The following is a 14,574-nucleotide window of genomic DNA, read 5'->3' as shown; positions in this document are numbered from 1 at the left end:
CCGTTTTGTGTGATCTTCTCTTCCATCTTCGAAGTTTTTACCTTTCTCAAGACTTCCCGTCCAATTGGGACTTTTTCTTCAGTTGAGTTTATTTTCCTTTCTCAGTGCCATTTCTTTTTTGTCTACTGCGGTGACTCAAAGCGTGTTTGGAAAGCGTGTTTGGATATGGCTGGGTAATTTCAATATTGTTCTCAGTTTCTCATTGGACCTTCAGTACTCGCGTGTAGGTAGGTAGTCGGTTGGTTCCATCGAGGGGTAAAAATAAATAAGTCGATAAATACGATGAATAAAGGACGTTTGCCTTATGCTGGATTGTGTAGGCGAGACTGGCTCTGTTGACTTAAGGGTAATAAGTTCAAGGAATCAATATGATATTGCTAAAAGCCTATGTATGTCTTGCTAGACAAATTCAATTATTGCTACTGTTTTATACTGTTGACAGTGGTAGGCTATCCTGCTCTGCAACATTCTTACATGCTTACCCATTGTATAGCGTAGTTACTCCCTCATGGATAGACTGATTAGGTGCCGAGTTCCAGCATCCTCTCCATGCGCTATATTGAACATGCTACAGTGATGAACCGGTCCCTGGAGACGTGAGGGTTCAGGAGTCTAATGTCCAGCCTACAGCATGGAGTATGGATGCTGATCGTCGGAATCCAATAATATTCCATTGTCAGAGGCTTTATCATTCAATATAAAACAGATTCCAATAGAGTCTAAGGGGCCAGATTTGGAAAATTATGTGTGGAGTGACTTTATGTATGCTATGACGAAGGAGGGCAGGTTGTCTACGGTCTTAAGACGAGAACTTAGTGAAGACCGACCCAAAAGCTTGGCATCGGCGACGATCAGACCATCAGGTGAACGCCGGATCAGCTTCCCCGGCTGTGAGCAAGACGTCTTATCAACTTAGCTAGCCATCTTATCATAAAACTTATATTTCTCTAATTTGATATCTTGCGTCGTTTTACTGGAAGGAAGCAAAAGCCTACTCAATAATATTCCCACCAACCATGGCAGAGCAGCAGGCGGTAACCAAAAAGCGCATCGTCGACCACATGAACACAGACCACCAGACTGCGCTCGAGTACTTCCTCCAGGTCTACTGTCGCGTGGCCCCCGGGGCCGCGAAGGGCGCCCAGATGGAGGACATCAGCCTCTCCGACATGGTCATCACCGCGAAGCGCACGCGGTACTCGGTCCCCATCGACCCTCCGATGCAGTCGCTCCTCGACGCCCGACACCGCATCGTCGACATGTACCACCACTGCCTCGACCGACTGGGCCTCTCGGACATCACGGTCACGGAGTACAGGGCGCCCAGGGGCTTCCACGCCGTCATCTTCGCGCTCTGCCTGTCAACCTACGTCGCGTTCTCCCGGCGCGGTAACTTCCTGCCCGGGTCAGTGTTCTACGACGCGCTGGGCCTCGCGCGCGTGCCGCAGTTCGCGCGGTTCTGCTACACGATCCAACCGATCCTCCTGCCGCTAATGGTCGGGATCCATGTTCTTGAGGCGAGTCTCCTGGCTGTCAAGCGACTGCGGCCGCACAGGGTCCCGTTCCTGTCGGGGCTGTGGTGCACTTGGATGGTGTCAGTTTTCATCGAGGGGTTTGGGGCTTTTCAGAGGTTCGACGCGATTGTGCGGAGGGAGAAGGACAAGAAGGAGCAGCGGAAATCGAACTAAGTGAGGTATCTGTCTTGCAATGGGGCTTTATGTCTTTAACCTGCTTGATATAGTTCGGCGCGGGAGTCGCGTAGGAGATCAGATGGGAGCGGTAGGGGCAATATTTTGTGTCATTTGAAGAGAGGAGCAGCGACATGATATGAAGGACGCGGATATATGTACATTAATAGCAAGATTTCCCTGTATCTACTGCCACGGCGAACAGAAGAACCTCCAGACATGCACGTACTCCATCTAAGACTCGAGATCTAGGCGATGCTCGGCTGGCGGGTGCACCGCGCTAAGCCGCGTTGGGGCTAGCGCGCACTTTCGGGTAGGGCATTTTCGACAAGCGAGCCACACTGCGAAATTCAAGACCGCCGACGACAAGTACTCAATAATCGACAACCCACCCTCACAGCCCGCTGCGTTGTTCTGGTGAAGGACTACAGGATACGAGGTCAGTATTTCCCGCCATCCTGTCCATATCCCTCTTTCTCGAATGCCGCTCTCTCCTGCGAACGTTGGATATCTGCGTCGGTCGCGTCGACTTGCGGGACAGGGGAAATCTTGAAGATATCCCCCCACAAGAGGACCTTCTTGCGACTTCTCCACGCACCAATCGTCCATTCTCGAGCTGGGCTTTTATATCGCCCTTTTTTTCGCGAGCTCATTGCTGACGTCTACCACCTGCTGCTACAGTGGTCCCGTCCATCAACCGCAAACATGGGTATCTCACGCGACTCCCGTCACAAGCGCTCGGCTACCGGTGCGAAGAGAGCCTTCTACCGCAAGAAGAGGTATGGAAAAAATGAGACATGAGCGACCCGCGTTGCGTGATATTTTGAAATGATGGCGGTTTCTTACGGTTCCGATTTCTTCTGCATACAGGGCTTTCGAGAAGGGTCGTCAGCCAGCCAACACCCGTATTGGCCCCAAGAGAATCCACCTCGTCCGCACCCGCGGTGGTAACCAGAAGTACCGTGCCCTGCGTCTCGACTCGGGCAACTTCTCCTGGGGATCTGAGGGTATCTCCCGTAAGGTCCGCGTGATCGTTGTCGCCTACCACCCGTCGAACAACGAGCTGGTCCGCACCAACACCCTTACCAAGTCCGCCGTTGTTCAGGTCGACGCCGCCCCCTTCAGACAATGGTACGAGGCTTACTACGGCCAGCCCCTCGGCCGGAGACGTCAGCAGAAGACTGCTGAGACTACCGAGGCTGAGAAGAAGAGCAACGCCGTGCAGAAGAAGCAGGCTGCCCGCTTCGCCGCCCGCGGCAAGGTCGAGCCCGCCCTCGAGAGACAGTTCGAGGCCGGTCGTCTGTACGCCGTCGTCTCCTCTCGCCCCGGCCAGAGCGGCCGTGTGGACGGATACATTCTGGAGGGTGAGGAGCTGGCCTTCTACCAGAAGGCTATCAGGAAGTAAAATTTTGAGGGCCGTCGGGTAAAAAGCAGGGTGTGGTTGTGGTGGTTTCGGAGTTTCAGCAATTACTACTTCCAGAAGAAAATTTTCATCATGATCTGGGCATCCGCGGATGCAATGTCTGTAGAGCTCTGAGCTGTGAAACCAATCGGAATGATCCTTTTTCATGCAGTTCTTTCCTCAATTTTTCCAATTGTGGTCCGAAAGAAAAATACTTGTCTTCAGCTCTTAGGCTTAGGCACAGGTGTTAACGGCAGTCGTCTGTCTAACTAAAAAGGAAACTTTTCAAAGTTGTCATTTTTTTCCTTCCCTCGAGGGCTTTGCTTCCCCCATAGTGGCTAGCTGCTGTGCCATATATGAACTAGAAATAGGCAGTCCATGAGTGTTCAATGAGGCTGACCATTCCATGTCTCTTGTTGATTGTGCACATCAGACCAGGCAAACAAAAAGTCCGAGCTGGCACCGAATAGCAGACTACTACTCCTCAAGCATCAAGCCCTATAAGACACCATAAGTCAAACTGTGTTTCTGATCACCATCCTGGGTGTCAATGCCTCTGGAGTAAAAATGCCCTAGAGCGGGTATCAGAGCTTAGTAGGAGCATGATGCATGGTTCATTATATCTTTCTACAAAGGGTACGATGATATCAAATTGACTTTCATTCAATTTTAACTTGGATACCGGAGATAGAAAAAACAGGTACGTGGTTTTATAGAGCGCTTGTCTCCTTTTACAAGGGTTAGGTAAACTCGAACATACTATTTCAATGCTTGCTGAAACCACAACCCCCCCCCCCCCCCCCCCAAACCCCCAAACCATTAACGCCTGTCGGGAGATAATCAGTAGCTAGGTACCTGTATACCTACCTAGTCTGTAAGTTGGGAAAAACGATGCTCTTTTCGGCAATCAGTCGACACCGCTTTCCGGCTTCCTTCTCCGTCACGTGAAATACCTCGCCGCCTTGAGGTTTTCTGCTTACCTAGTGTAATGTTGGCCCAATAGTTATAGCTTGGTTACTATACACTACTGAATCATATCTTTCGACACCCCCTCCCCCCTGTCCAAGCCACCTAGCTTGCCGCTTTTGCTATATTGCAATCTCAGTTGGCTTTGCCTAGGATTTGTGACCCATCATAGTGTCTGGGTACCCTCCAATAGTTTCAAAATCACATGGCTATAAAACAGCGATCTGCTAAGCCTATTAACCGTCTGACTGTGGAGATGCAGCAGTGGTGGTTAAGTGACGATTTTCCTCCCGGGCCCATCTCCAAAAGAATGGGCGCATAGAAGAGCTGGAGAAAATGGTATCCCGAAATGATGAAGAGGGACATCGGCAATAGATCGAGAGCTCGGCGTTCGAATCGAACAAACAATTATTCTTATTTGAAAACTCCCCTGGGAATGCCTGAGGAAGTACTGTACAAATATCACTAGATGGCTCAGGGAGATCGCACAGAACAGGAAGACAAGGAGGCAAAGAGTGAGTTGTATGTGCACCTGAAAGGATGGATGGATAAACACTTCAGGCGCCGTCAGGGGGACAGCATAACAACGGCCCTTTGCGCAGAGGCCATTGTAAACAATTTGGTGGTCCAAATTGATCAATGTAGTTGTAGAAAGAAATCTAATTTGCAAAAGCGAATAGCAACTTGTTTTCCCTTCTTGGAATGTTCCATCGGAGCCTTGGAGAGGAGAACGTCGATGCTGTCTGCAGTAAGCCAAGACTGGGTCCCTATCATTGGCGAGATCATCCAGGCAGATCACCACGAAGAAACAACCACCATCTACACCTTCACACCTCACTTTACAGAAATATCAGCCATAATGAATTCGAGAAGCATTCAGACGGGCATCAAGACCCGTATCTGCATGATCTCCGACACTCACACATGCTCCCCGAACCCTCCGCATAACTCGACCAATCCTTATCGATACCCGCTCCCCAAGGCCGACGTGCTCCTGCACGCCGGTGACATCACCAAGATCGGCCGGAAAGAGGAGCACCACCGCATGGTGGACATGCTCAAGGCCGCCAATGCGGAGATCAAGATCGTGATCGCGGGGAACCATGACATCACGCTCGACGAGGAGTATTATTCCAAGTTTGGACGCATGCGGCACCGCGACGGGCCTCTTGAGAACACGGCCGAGATCCGGGAGCTCTGGGTCGGAGAGGAGGCGCGCCAGGCTGGGATCATCTACATGGACGAAGGCCTGCGGACCTTCAAGCTCAGGAACGGAGCGCAGTTCACGTTGTACGCGTCCCCGTACACGCCGGAGTATTACCAGTGGGCGTTTCCGTATGAGAGGCACCTCGACCGCTACAACCCGTCACCACCGGTTTCCCCCTTCCAGGCCCCGAACCCGGTGCCTGATTATCCGGAGGTGGACATCATGTTGACACACGGGCCTCCGTATGGGATCCTAGATCGTGTCGACTATGGCAACCAGAGCGTCGGCTGCGAGAACCTGTGGAAGGCGTGCATCAGGGCGCGCCCTCGTCTCCATGTCTTCGGACATATCCACGAGGGATACGGCGCTGGACGGCTGGACTGGGCGACAAAGACATCCTCTCGCGTTCCAACGGACCCAGAAGACGTTGTGGAAAAGCGCTGCGCGTACTACAATGTCAGCAGCGATAGTAAGGAGCCTCTTCGGTTCGGGGAAGAGACGTTGTTCATCAATGCCAGTGTCGTTACTGTCCATTATCATCCCAGGAACGCTCCTTGGCTTGTTGATATTGATCTGCCTCCTGCAGAACCAGAAACGAATGTAGCTTGAAGAAAAAACTGTTTTTCTTTTCCTTTTTTTTATGGGATGACCCTTTTTCAGCTGTGACTTGGTGAATCGTGCGGCTTTTTGGGTATAGAGGCAGTTTGTGTTATGTCCGTCTCCTTCAACACGACTACAACCACCGCTGTGGACGGAGATCTCCCTGGCTTTCGTTTTTTGTTATTGGCTCTTACCTAGGAGAAGTCAGTTAGCTAGTTGTATTCTTCACCCTTTCATCTGCTGCGTTACGACTTCCTAGAAATATCCTCGTCTTTTCTCGATTTTTGCTTACTGACTGTTGTCAGTCATCCACTCTCGAACCATGTCATATTCTCCAATATCATCTCTCCTCTCTTAACGTGAGTCGAAACTGATCCCAAGACACAAATACAAATACAAAGATGCCCCAAGAGCTATGGCCCCCTCTCGTCATCCCCGATCGCTCCGAACCCACACACGTCGAGGAAGACGACCAGACAACACTATTTCCTCCCCCCCTCCTCGAGGGCCGTCTCTCCGACACCATCACTCTCGTTGCATCGATCAACCTCCTCCTCGATGAATCCCCTCAAGGAATCGCCGCAGGCCGCCCGGCCCCGCTCTCCGCCGAACCGGGGCCCCAGATCGACTACCGACTCGTCTCGTGCGTCCTCTCCGTAACACACAAGTCACTTTCCAGAGACGACTGCCAGAAGCTCCAAGCGGTCGACAGGCTCCGGCATAGATACTTCAGCGCGCACGGGATCCTTGCACATCTTCATCGGGCTATCCAGGACCTGTGGGCGCAGAGGCAGCTGCTTGTTGACAGGGCTGAACAGATCAAGATCAAGATCATGTACAACAACAACAATAATAATAATAATAGTAATAACGGGGATGAGGACTGCTACCGTACCTTCCTACATCAAAACGCCATCTCGCAGTCCCTCAACCTGAAGCAGGCCCACGAGGCCCTGGAGAGATACTACCGCTGCGCCAAGGGCGTCGCAGATCACGCAGGACTTCTTCAACGCCAAGGTGAACGCCATGCCGGTCATATACTTTGCGCAGAATGGATTTCTGAACGTTTGGGCTGCTCGTGTGAGGGCGGCAGCAGTGACTCCGAGGAACAGCAGCAGGAGCAGCACTTCAAGTCCAACCATCAGCACACGCAGGAAGAAGAGGAGTCGTGATGAGATGTGTGGTGGTGGCGAGGAAGGCGAGGAGAATATCTCGCCTAAGAGACGGTGCTAGAGCCCGCCGGCAGTGAGAGACAACTAGAGAAGAGCACAGTAATAGAAGATATGTATGTACCTTATCCAGCATGTGCTGTGCTGTACTCTACTGAGTACTGTACTGTATGGTGGATGGCCGTTCCTTCCTAGGGTTGGGTGGGTTGATATGGTATTTTTTTTTATTTGGCTATGGCATGGGCTCCGGTCTCACCTAGAGGCTAGAATACAAACATTATCATCAACATCATCATCATCATTAATCAGTGAACATTCGTTCTAAGAACTCCTAATCTCAAATTCAGCACAGCACGCATCCTCAAATAAAATATAAACAGCGTTAAAAAAAAAAAGGAGAAAACCTACAGCACCACAACCGTAAAATCCCCAGAAATAATCGCGTCCAGCTCGATCTCCACGGGGAAGTTTAGTTCCAGCTCAAATATCGGTGTTGAATTTGACTTCTCTTCCTCTACTTCTTCTTCGCCGTTGTCGTCATCATCTATGTTGCTTTTAGTCTTCTCTTTTTCCCGGTTCGGGTTTCCTCCTTCTTCTTTCCTTGATGGTCCAACGTCAATGCGGGATTGTTTGAATGATGGTTGTGTGGTCTTGGATCCAACGGATTCTGATTCTGATTCCGGTTCTGAGGCTGACGATTCCGGCTGTGTGGACGAGGACCTCGTCGAAGGCTTGGTTTTGGTGCTTTGATGGCCTGGGACACTCCGTTTTCGCTGGTGCTGGTGCTGTGTCTGTGTCTGTGTCTGTTGCTGATCCTGAGTGCGGTGTTGAGGTCCAGGTTCAGGTTCAGGCTCACAGTCACCGGGGCGACCCGGGGGATATTTGCTCTCCGATGGACGGTCGTCTTCTTCCTGGACATGGGCAGGGGGCGCCTGCTGGGTATGCGTCTCTGCTGCTGCTGCCGCCGCCATTCTGGTTTTTGATACCATGGAAAGAATGGTGCAAAGGATAGAATACTTTAGAAAAAGAGCGCTGAAGACCGAGGAATCGATGGTGTAAAGCAGAGAATGCCCTGCCTACTACCTAGGTAGCCTACTAGGGCAGATCCGATCAGACATGATCCCTGTCTACCTAATCAAACTGGTGTCACAAAACAACGTCATGCATCACCAAGATGTGTTACCAAAAATGTGGAACAGACAGACATGGGACGCGTCTCTTGCGCTCGATGCCTCAGCCTTCCCAAGCGACCTCGGGACATGGCCTTCCATGTAATCGAACTCTAATATAATATATTAAAACCAAGGACAGAAACAGATATCATCGCAGAACCCCATCATCTCCATTTCCTATCCGACTTCTATCCAAAGGAACTCTCCTACCTACGAACAGATAGGAGGATCTAGTTCTAAAAGCGCACCACCTCAACCACAGTGCCCCTATACCTATACCTGTAATGTAAAAACAACCGCTCTAAAAATCGTATGCAAAACGAAAAAAAAGTCCCGCTGTCAAGTCAGCCAAAAACGCAATGCTTAATAAATGCAGTGTTCCGTCCTCCCTAACCTCCCTCCTCCCCCCTTCTCTCTCTCTATAAGGATGTGTAATAGACAGGGGTATCTACAATTGATGCTAGATCGACAATAGTATATAGCTCAAGTAGATCGAAGAAAACAAAAACGAACAGCTTTGCCGAAGCCGATAGACAGAAGAGCATGCTATGTCATAGTTAAAAAAAAAAAAGCAAAAAGCGGGACTATAGCCCAACGATGACCATGAGCGCGTATCCGACAGTGACGACAACCCCAAAGGATATAAGACTAGCAGGGATACCTCTGGTGAGGAAATGCTGAACTCGAAGGTAGCGTTGGCCTGTCTGCGGGACTTCCATCATGATTGCAGCTGTGACAAGAGTCAGTCATAGGCGGCCAAGAGCAAATTCATACAAATGGACATTTACGGTGGAAAGGGATACGTACTCATGTTAGGGAATCCACTCGTCGGCAGACCCATCGCCACCGAACACATCAAGGCACTTGCCATGACAAGTAGATTTGGATGGGGGTGTTCCATTCCCGCACCAACTTGCTGGACCAGCGGAAGGATAATGAGGGCTGCAACCGTGTGCGAAATGAAAGTCGCAATGACAAGAATCAACGACGCGAACACGATCAACACCCAGTAGAGGCTGTAGTCAGCCACCTTCTCTGTGATGGCTGCCGCAATGGTGTGCAGAAGGCCGGACGAGGTGACCGCTTTCCCGAGACTGAGACCACCAGCTGCGAGAATGATAATGGTCCAGAGGAAATTGTTGAAGTCCTCCTTCGTGAGGATACCGGTTCCGAAGAAGAGGACGATCGGGATGATCGCAATGACGCCCATATCACCGAATGTGTGCTCGAGCTGATGGCTCACGCACCAGAGGATGATTGTAACTAGGGTAACAATGCTGATAAACCATTGGACTCCAGAAAACTTGTCTCTGACTGATCGAATGGGTACGATCGTCGTGCCCCGGCCGGGATGGAACGTAGCCAGCAGGAGAAACCAGATAAGCAGAATCGAGATAATGCAGACGGGAAGCGCAATAAAGAACCATGTTCCCCAGCTAATACTGGGATACATATTCTGGAGGGCGATAATATTCTGCGGTGAGGCAATTGGTGATGCAGCCCCTCCGATATTTGCTGCGAGAGCTATTCCCAAAACGAGGGCTTTAGAGAAGTTGGAATCTACAGGGAGATTTCGCAGCATGGGCTATCTGGCGTTAGCAAACGAAGGGGGTAAAATAAAGGACCAGCAACCAAACTCACCTGAATAATTGAATAACATAAAACTGGAGACGCCACATTGCTAATCCACATACTCAAGAACATGCTGACGAACATGTTTGTGACGAGGACCGTTCGGGGAGTAGTGCCAGCCTTGCTCAGAACGAACGTTGCCATCCGACGAGCGATGTCGTACTTTGACAACGCTGCGGCAATGGTAAATCCGCCCAGCAATAGCATAATCACTGGAGTCCACATGGCAGCGAATACCGCACCCGTTGCTTCTTTAGGGTTCAGCCGTGTGTGAGGCTTCTCGTCTGACCGCATAATGCGAAGGACAACGACGAGAAAAGGGATAAGCAAGGAAGTGACAAACAGGGGAATAACCTGCGAGCAACCGATTTAGCAAAAGACCTAGATGGAAGGGATGCATGATACCTACCTCAGTAGCCCAGAGCAAGCTGACAAAGACCAGCATAGCAAGGCAATTTTGCTGCTCCGGTTTGTCCATGATCGGGACTGAAAGCAGAATGATAAATACCGTCACGATGACAACCAGGGATGCAAAGCTCAAGCTGAAGAGCCATTCAGGGACACGCCATCGACCCAGGGGGGTTGCAAGTTCTTTGGTCCGAATCTCCTGTTCATCTCCCTGCCGTGTCGCGGTCGCGGGATCCTGATCTCCGCCCAGCAGAGTCCTCCGGATTCCCATATTAGCTGCCTGCGCCTTCCTCTCGATACCGATCATCTCCCTCCAGACCGTATTCCGTTCCCAGACAACGTGCTCCCTCAGATGCAGCCGCAGCTCTCGTCTCGCAAGGGAGATGTCTCCCTTGGTGACGACATCTGCATATATCTTTTCCATTTTGGCAATGTTATCATTCAAGTGCTGCATCGTGGAATCCGTAAATGGGTAAGCGGGAGAGACAGTCGTACTCATGTATTCGCGTCGCAAGTTCCGGTCCAGGATCTTGTCATATTTCTTCAGCGCTTTGGAGAATCCAGTCTTGTTGAGCTGAATATAAGACTTCAGCTCGCAGAGGGAGACGTAAACGCTGATTGCCCGTTTCTTCAATGATACGCCAGCGTTGTAGAGGTCCAAAAGTTGCGGGTCCACAAAGTGATCGTCGTGAAGTCCAGACCGACCGTTAGACCTGAGTTCAGATCCTAGCATCCTGGAATCCCCCAGGAACCTCGAGTCGCCTAATTCGCTTGACTGTGCGTCCGAACGATCCATCGAATCCCTATGAGGATCCTGGGAGTGGGAGGGTCTACGAGACCCAACCGCTGAAGATCCCTGCTGGACCTCATCATCGCTGTCACCCTCCTCATCCTCCTCTTCGATGGATCCGCTGACCACGCTTGCCCGTCGGTCACGGCTGAGACCTCCACTGCGGAAGATACTCCCCGTCCGCGGTCTTGACCCGAAGCTCAGCGTGCGCGTCTTGACGACCGTCTCACTCACGGGATCCATATTGACGCCATCTGTGTCTGTCGCGTACGCCTCTTCATCTTTCTCGACCTCCCCCGCCTCGGTAAAGAGTTCCAATTCCTTGAGTTGATAGAACGAGCATATCTTCTCTAGTTCCGCATCCAGAGCCCGCCGGAAGATAGTGTCCGTATCGAGGGAGGAATCGAGCAGAGGAGCAGATTCAACGTCCGCATGGTGCCGTCCATCTGGGCGACGGACTTGCTTTTCTAGGTTATATATCCTGTTCGAGGCGTGTAAGCAGGTTGCGCATGCAGCTTATAACAAGACAATGGACGTTGTCCGGGTTAGCAAGTCAGGAACGTACAGTTTCTTGAGGTTACTGTAGCCAATGTAATAAGCGCTCCAATCCGGGACAGCATTGAACTGAATGCTGTGGGAGAACTTCATGTTGGCGTCCTTCTCTTCTTCTTCTCTTTCTCGTCCACCTTCCTGCTGCGCAGTCTGCGATCGACGTCGGAGTGCTTCTGCCCAGAGCCTGCGTCGTTCGGCAACAATGCGTCGTCGTCGGTCAGACGGTAACTCGTCACGATCACGCTGCTCTCTTCTCCTCCCCCGGTCCCCACGCCTTCTGTTGTTGATCCCTTTGAGCTCCTCCTCTCCAGCTAGGCGGCTGTCGGTAGTATCCTGTGCTTCGTGACTGGCGGTGAGGTCTTCTTTCTCCTCCTGCCTCCGTGCGCCCGAGGGGTCTCGAGTACTGGAGACGTGCGCACGTCTAGCGGAGTCGAATTCGTCGAGTTCGATGCTCTGCCCTGGTGACGGTGCCACGGCGGTGTCGCGGTCGGAAGACGCACCCGCTGGGGTCAGGGTCAGAGAAGGCAGCCCGGTGGGAGCCACTTTCTGCAAAGCGCATTAACTGATAAGGCGGTCGACTAAGAGAGAGAGAGAGAGAGAGAGAGACTCGGATCGAGAGGGTGAGCCTCGCAGGAATCGCGGTCAAGTTCCGATCACAGGTCAGACACTAGGCACCGTCGAAGCTGCTACGCTACGGGTCGGAGCGAAGGGAGCGGAGTTGCGGCCACTCCATGCGGCATTGGAAAATGCGGGGAAAGAAAGGCGCCAGATATTCTATCAGCAATCGACGGTGATGGTCTCGCGATGCGTTGGAGGAATATGAAGCTCTCGAGCGAGCATGCGCTCGGTCCTGGCGACGCCATTGGCAGCGCGACCCTGCAGTGGCTTGGCCACTGGCAGTCTCTCCACCCAGTCAGCGCAGGTGCTCTCCTGCATGACAGCACACTTCTGCTGGCCCATCGACTATCGCGGCAAGCGACAGTTCAGCCTTACTGTCTCACGTTCCACAATCGACACCTGATAGATCCTTGAATGAACCTTCATATCCTGCTTCTCTCCATGATTCGAGATCCCGGACACAGTCATCGCAAACGTCACCGCTGGCTTCTCAAACCGGTAGCTATCCCTGTCATTTGGTCTTTGATGCAGATTCGCGAGCCAATCGATACTACCATCTGAGGCATGGCCACTTTATCTTAGCAAGTCACGGAGGGAAGCCGAAGGGAACATCAACCTTAAACCGTCTACTACCACTATCTAGACATCACATAGTAGAGACTTGACTGCCTATTCTTTGGCCTATGCCATACCATGCTGACCTATCCATATCTATGTAAGTTAATTGCTTCTCTAGTATCCTAAGCCCTCATACTAGAAGTTGAAGATAAATGAGAGGCACAAAAATAGAAGAAACGGGTAGCAGATATTCTCAGGACTTTTATTTTCGTTTCGTGGCTCAGAAATTCATTTCCGGCTAGGTACTACTTGCTTTTTCCGTATAAAATTCAAAATTGAAAAGATCTGCTTCCTGACTTGGAGAGAGAGAGAGGGAGAGAAAAGTTTAAACTGACATCCAGATAAAACACCACGCCATGGAAAAGGAGGAAAAGTGAAAAGAAAAGCAAAAAGTAGGTCCTTTGCAAGCTCAAGCACATTTCGGACCTGGTTGTAAGGGGAAGGACATTGTATCCCCAACCGGCTCATTCGCGATGTACTGTAAGAATTGCTGGATCGGAGCCTGAGCTTTCTCCTTGGTTGTAAAGTCGTAAAGCTGTGATTTCCGGATGACGAGCTTCCTCCCATCGAAATGAGCCTGGAGGATTCTTCCGTGCTGTTTGCCCGTGAAGGAGAATATCATCACCTGAAAATATACACGGATCAATTAGACAGACGAAGTAAACTAGACCAAAAATGGTGAGAAGAAGCATAGCAGGTAGACACTAACAGGAACAATCACATGGCCTTTTCTTTTCAGAGAGGGTACTCCTTCCAGACGCGTTCTCATCGTCGCTAGGATCGCGAGGACTTCTCCCCGTAGGAGTCTCCCATCATCGTCTTTAACTCCATGCCGCATGGTGAACATGGCATGTGGGTAATCATCGGCATAAGCCTTGGGAAATTTCCATGTATTGACGGGTGACCACACACACGGGATCTCTGGAGTGGAAGACCGTCAACCAGAAATCGGAGTTGATTACCGAGTCGAATTGTCTCAAAATAGAGTATTTAGTATTTTTTCCCCTTGCAATTGGGATTATTGAACTCAAGTGCCTTTTACTTTTACTTACCCTTTCCTCCATTTCGTAAGCGCCACAAGCCCCGAGCCATCATTATGCGGTGTCCCCATCCTCGGTAACCCCGCAAATTCCCAGTACATGAAGGAGCAAGAAAAGTTGCCCCGTCCAGGTGAGAGGAGTGATTTTCATCGGCTTCGATCGATCCTCTAACGATTCGAGGTGTCGTTGAGTGCGGGGGTGGTGCATGTTGTGGGGTGGTCGTCAAGGAGGCGGTTCAGTGGGAAGGGCTGGAAGAAACACGGCTGCTGTTGCAGTGATGATGATGCAGCATAGCCTCCGCCGTAGTCGTCGAAAAGTAGTGGTTCGCATTTGATATTAACGGAATCGAGGGAATCTGGTTCGAGGAAAACGGAGGTGGTGTTTTTGACTGTTTTATCGTATATGGTCTTGAGACTGTCGATCATGCTGCTTCTTTGCTTTTCATGGCTCTTCCGTGAAGTAGAAGAAGACAAGTCCGAGAGGCTTGGAAAAGAGCAGCAGCAGATTGACATCCTGACCATAGGCTAATGATACCAATCATGTGGAGGAGAATGGAAAAAAGATGCACGGGAGTGATTTAGTGATACTGATATCTCCTCGCGGAGAGAATGAATCTCCAGGCATATATGAAAAGATGAGGATGGATTCATCACTCTTGTCTGCGTATTGAAACCATCCAATCCACTGTTGCCTGAAACAGGTTGGGTTGATT

The 14,574-nt window shown here is 50.8% G+C and overlaps 6 protein-coding genes across 6 annotated transcripts; 4 read left to right on the top strand and 2 right to left on the bottom strand.

The window, feature by feature from the left end:
- Positions 1 to 1,016: 1,016 nt before the first annotated feature.
- VTN00DRAFT_7775 (uncharacterized protein) lies at positions 1,017 to 1,688 on the top strand (the record flags this gene model as incomplete). The annotated part of the gene is made up of 1 exon (XM_069434555.1): positions 1,017 to 1,688. The coding sequence occupies one exon, from the start codon at positions 1,017 to 1,019 to the stop codon at positions 1,686 to 1,688; it is 672 nt and encodes a 223-aa protein (XP_069286041.1).
- A 705-nt stretch (positions 1,689 to 2,393) lies between these two features.
- VTN00DRAFT_7774 (40S ribosomal protein eS8) lies at positions 2,394 to 3,093 on the top strand (the record flags this gene model as incomplete). Its single annotated transcript, XM_069434554.1, has 2 exons — positions 2,394 to 2,467; positions 2,559 to 3,093. The coding sequence occupies 2 exons, from the start codon at positions 2,394 to 2,396 to the stop codon at positions 3,091 to 3,093; spliced, it is 609 nt and encodes a 202-aa protein (XP_069286040.1).
- Positions 3,094 to 4,792: 1,699 nt separating this feature from the next.
- Positions 4,793 to 5,872, top strand: VTN00DRAFT_7773 (uncharacterized protein; the record flags this gene model as incomplete). The annotated part of the gene is made up of 1 exon (XM_069434553.1): positions 4,793 to 5,872. One exon carries the CDS (start codon positions 4,793 to 4,795, stop codon positions 5,870 to 5,872), a length of 1,080 nt encoding a protein of 359 aa, XP_069286039.1.
- Positions 5,873 to 6,264: 392 nt separating this feature from the next.
- VTN00DRAFT_7772 (uncharacterized protein) lies at positions 6,265 to 7,035 on the top strand (the record flags this gene model as incomplete). Its single annotated transcript, XM_069434552.1, has 1 exon — positions 6,265 to 7,035. The coding sequence occupies one exon, from the start codon at positions 6,265 to 6,267 to the stop codon at positions 7,033 to 7,035; it is 771 nt and encodes a 256-aa protein (XP_069286038.1).
- A 401-nt stretch (positions 7,036 to 7,436) lies between these two features.
- On the bottom strand, positions 7,437 to 8,003 carry VTN00DRAFT_7771 (uncharacterized protein; the record flags this gene model as incomplete). The annotated part of the gene is made up of 1 exon (XM_069434551.1): positions 7,437 to 8,003. One exon carries the CDS (start codon positions 8,001 to 8,003, stop codon positions 7,437 to 7,439), a length of 567 nt encoding a protein of 188 aa, XP_069286037.1.
- Positions 8,004 to 8,788: 785 nt separating this feature from the next.
- On the bottom strand, positions 8,789 to 14,287 carry VTN00DRAFT_7770 (uncharacterized protein; the record flags this gene model as incomplete). The annotated part of the gene is made up of 6 exons (XM_069434550.1): positions 8,789 to 8,934; positions 9,012 to 9,789; positions 9,846 to 10,190; positions 10,246 to 11,515; positions 11,600 to 12,089; positions 14,035 to 14,287. 6 exons carry the CDS (start codon positions 14,285 to 14,287, stop codon positions 8,789 to 8,791), a joined length of 3,282 nt encoding a protein of 1,093 aa, XP_069286036.1.
- Between the last annotated feature and the right edge of the window lie 287 nt (positions 14,288 to 14,574).

The sequence above is a fragment of the Thermoascus crustaceus genome (assembly GCF_041956765.1).
Source record: "Thermoascus crustaceus strain CBS 181.67 unplaced genomic scaffold VTN00scaffold_5, whole genome shotgun sequence".
Lineage (NCBI taxonomy): Eukaryota > Fungi > Ascomycota > Eurotiomycetes > Eurotiales > Thermoascaceae > Thermoascus > Thermoascus crustaceus.
The sequence above is the reverse complement of the archived record's forward strand: the minus strand, read 5'-3'. Positions and strand labels throughout refer to the sequence as shown.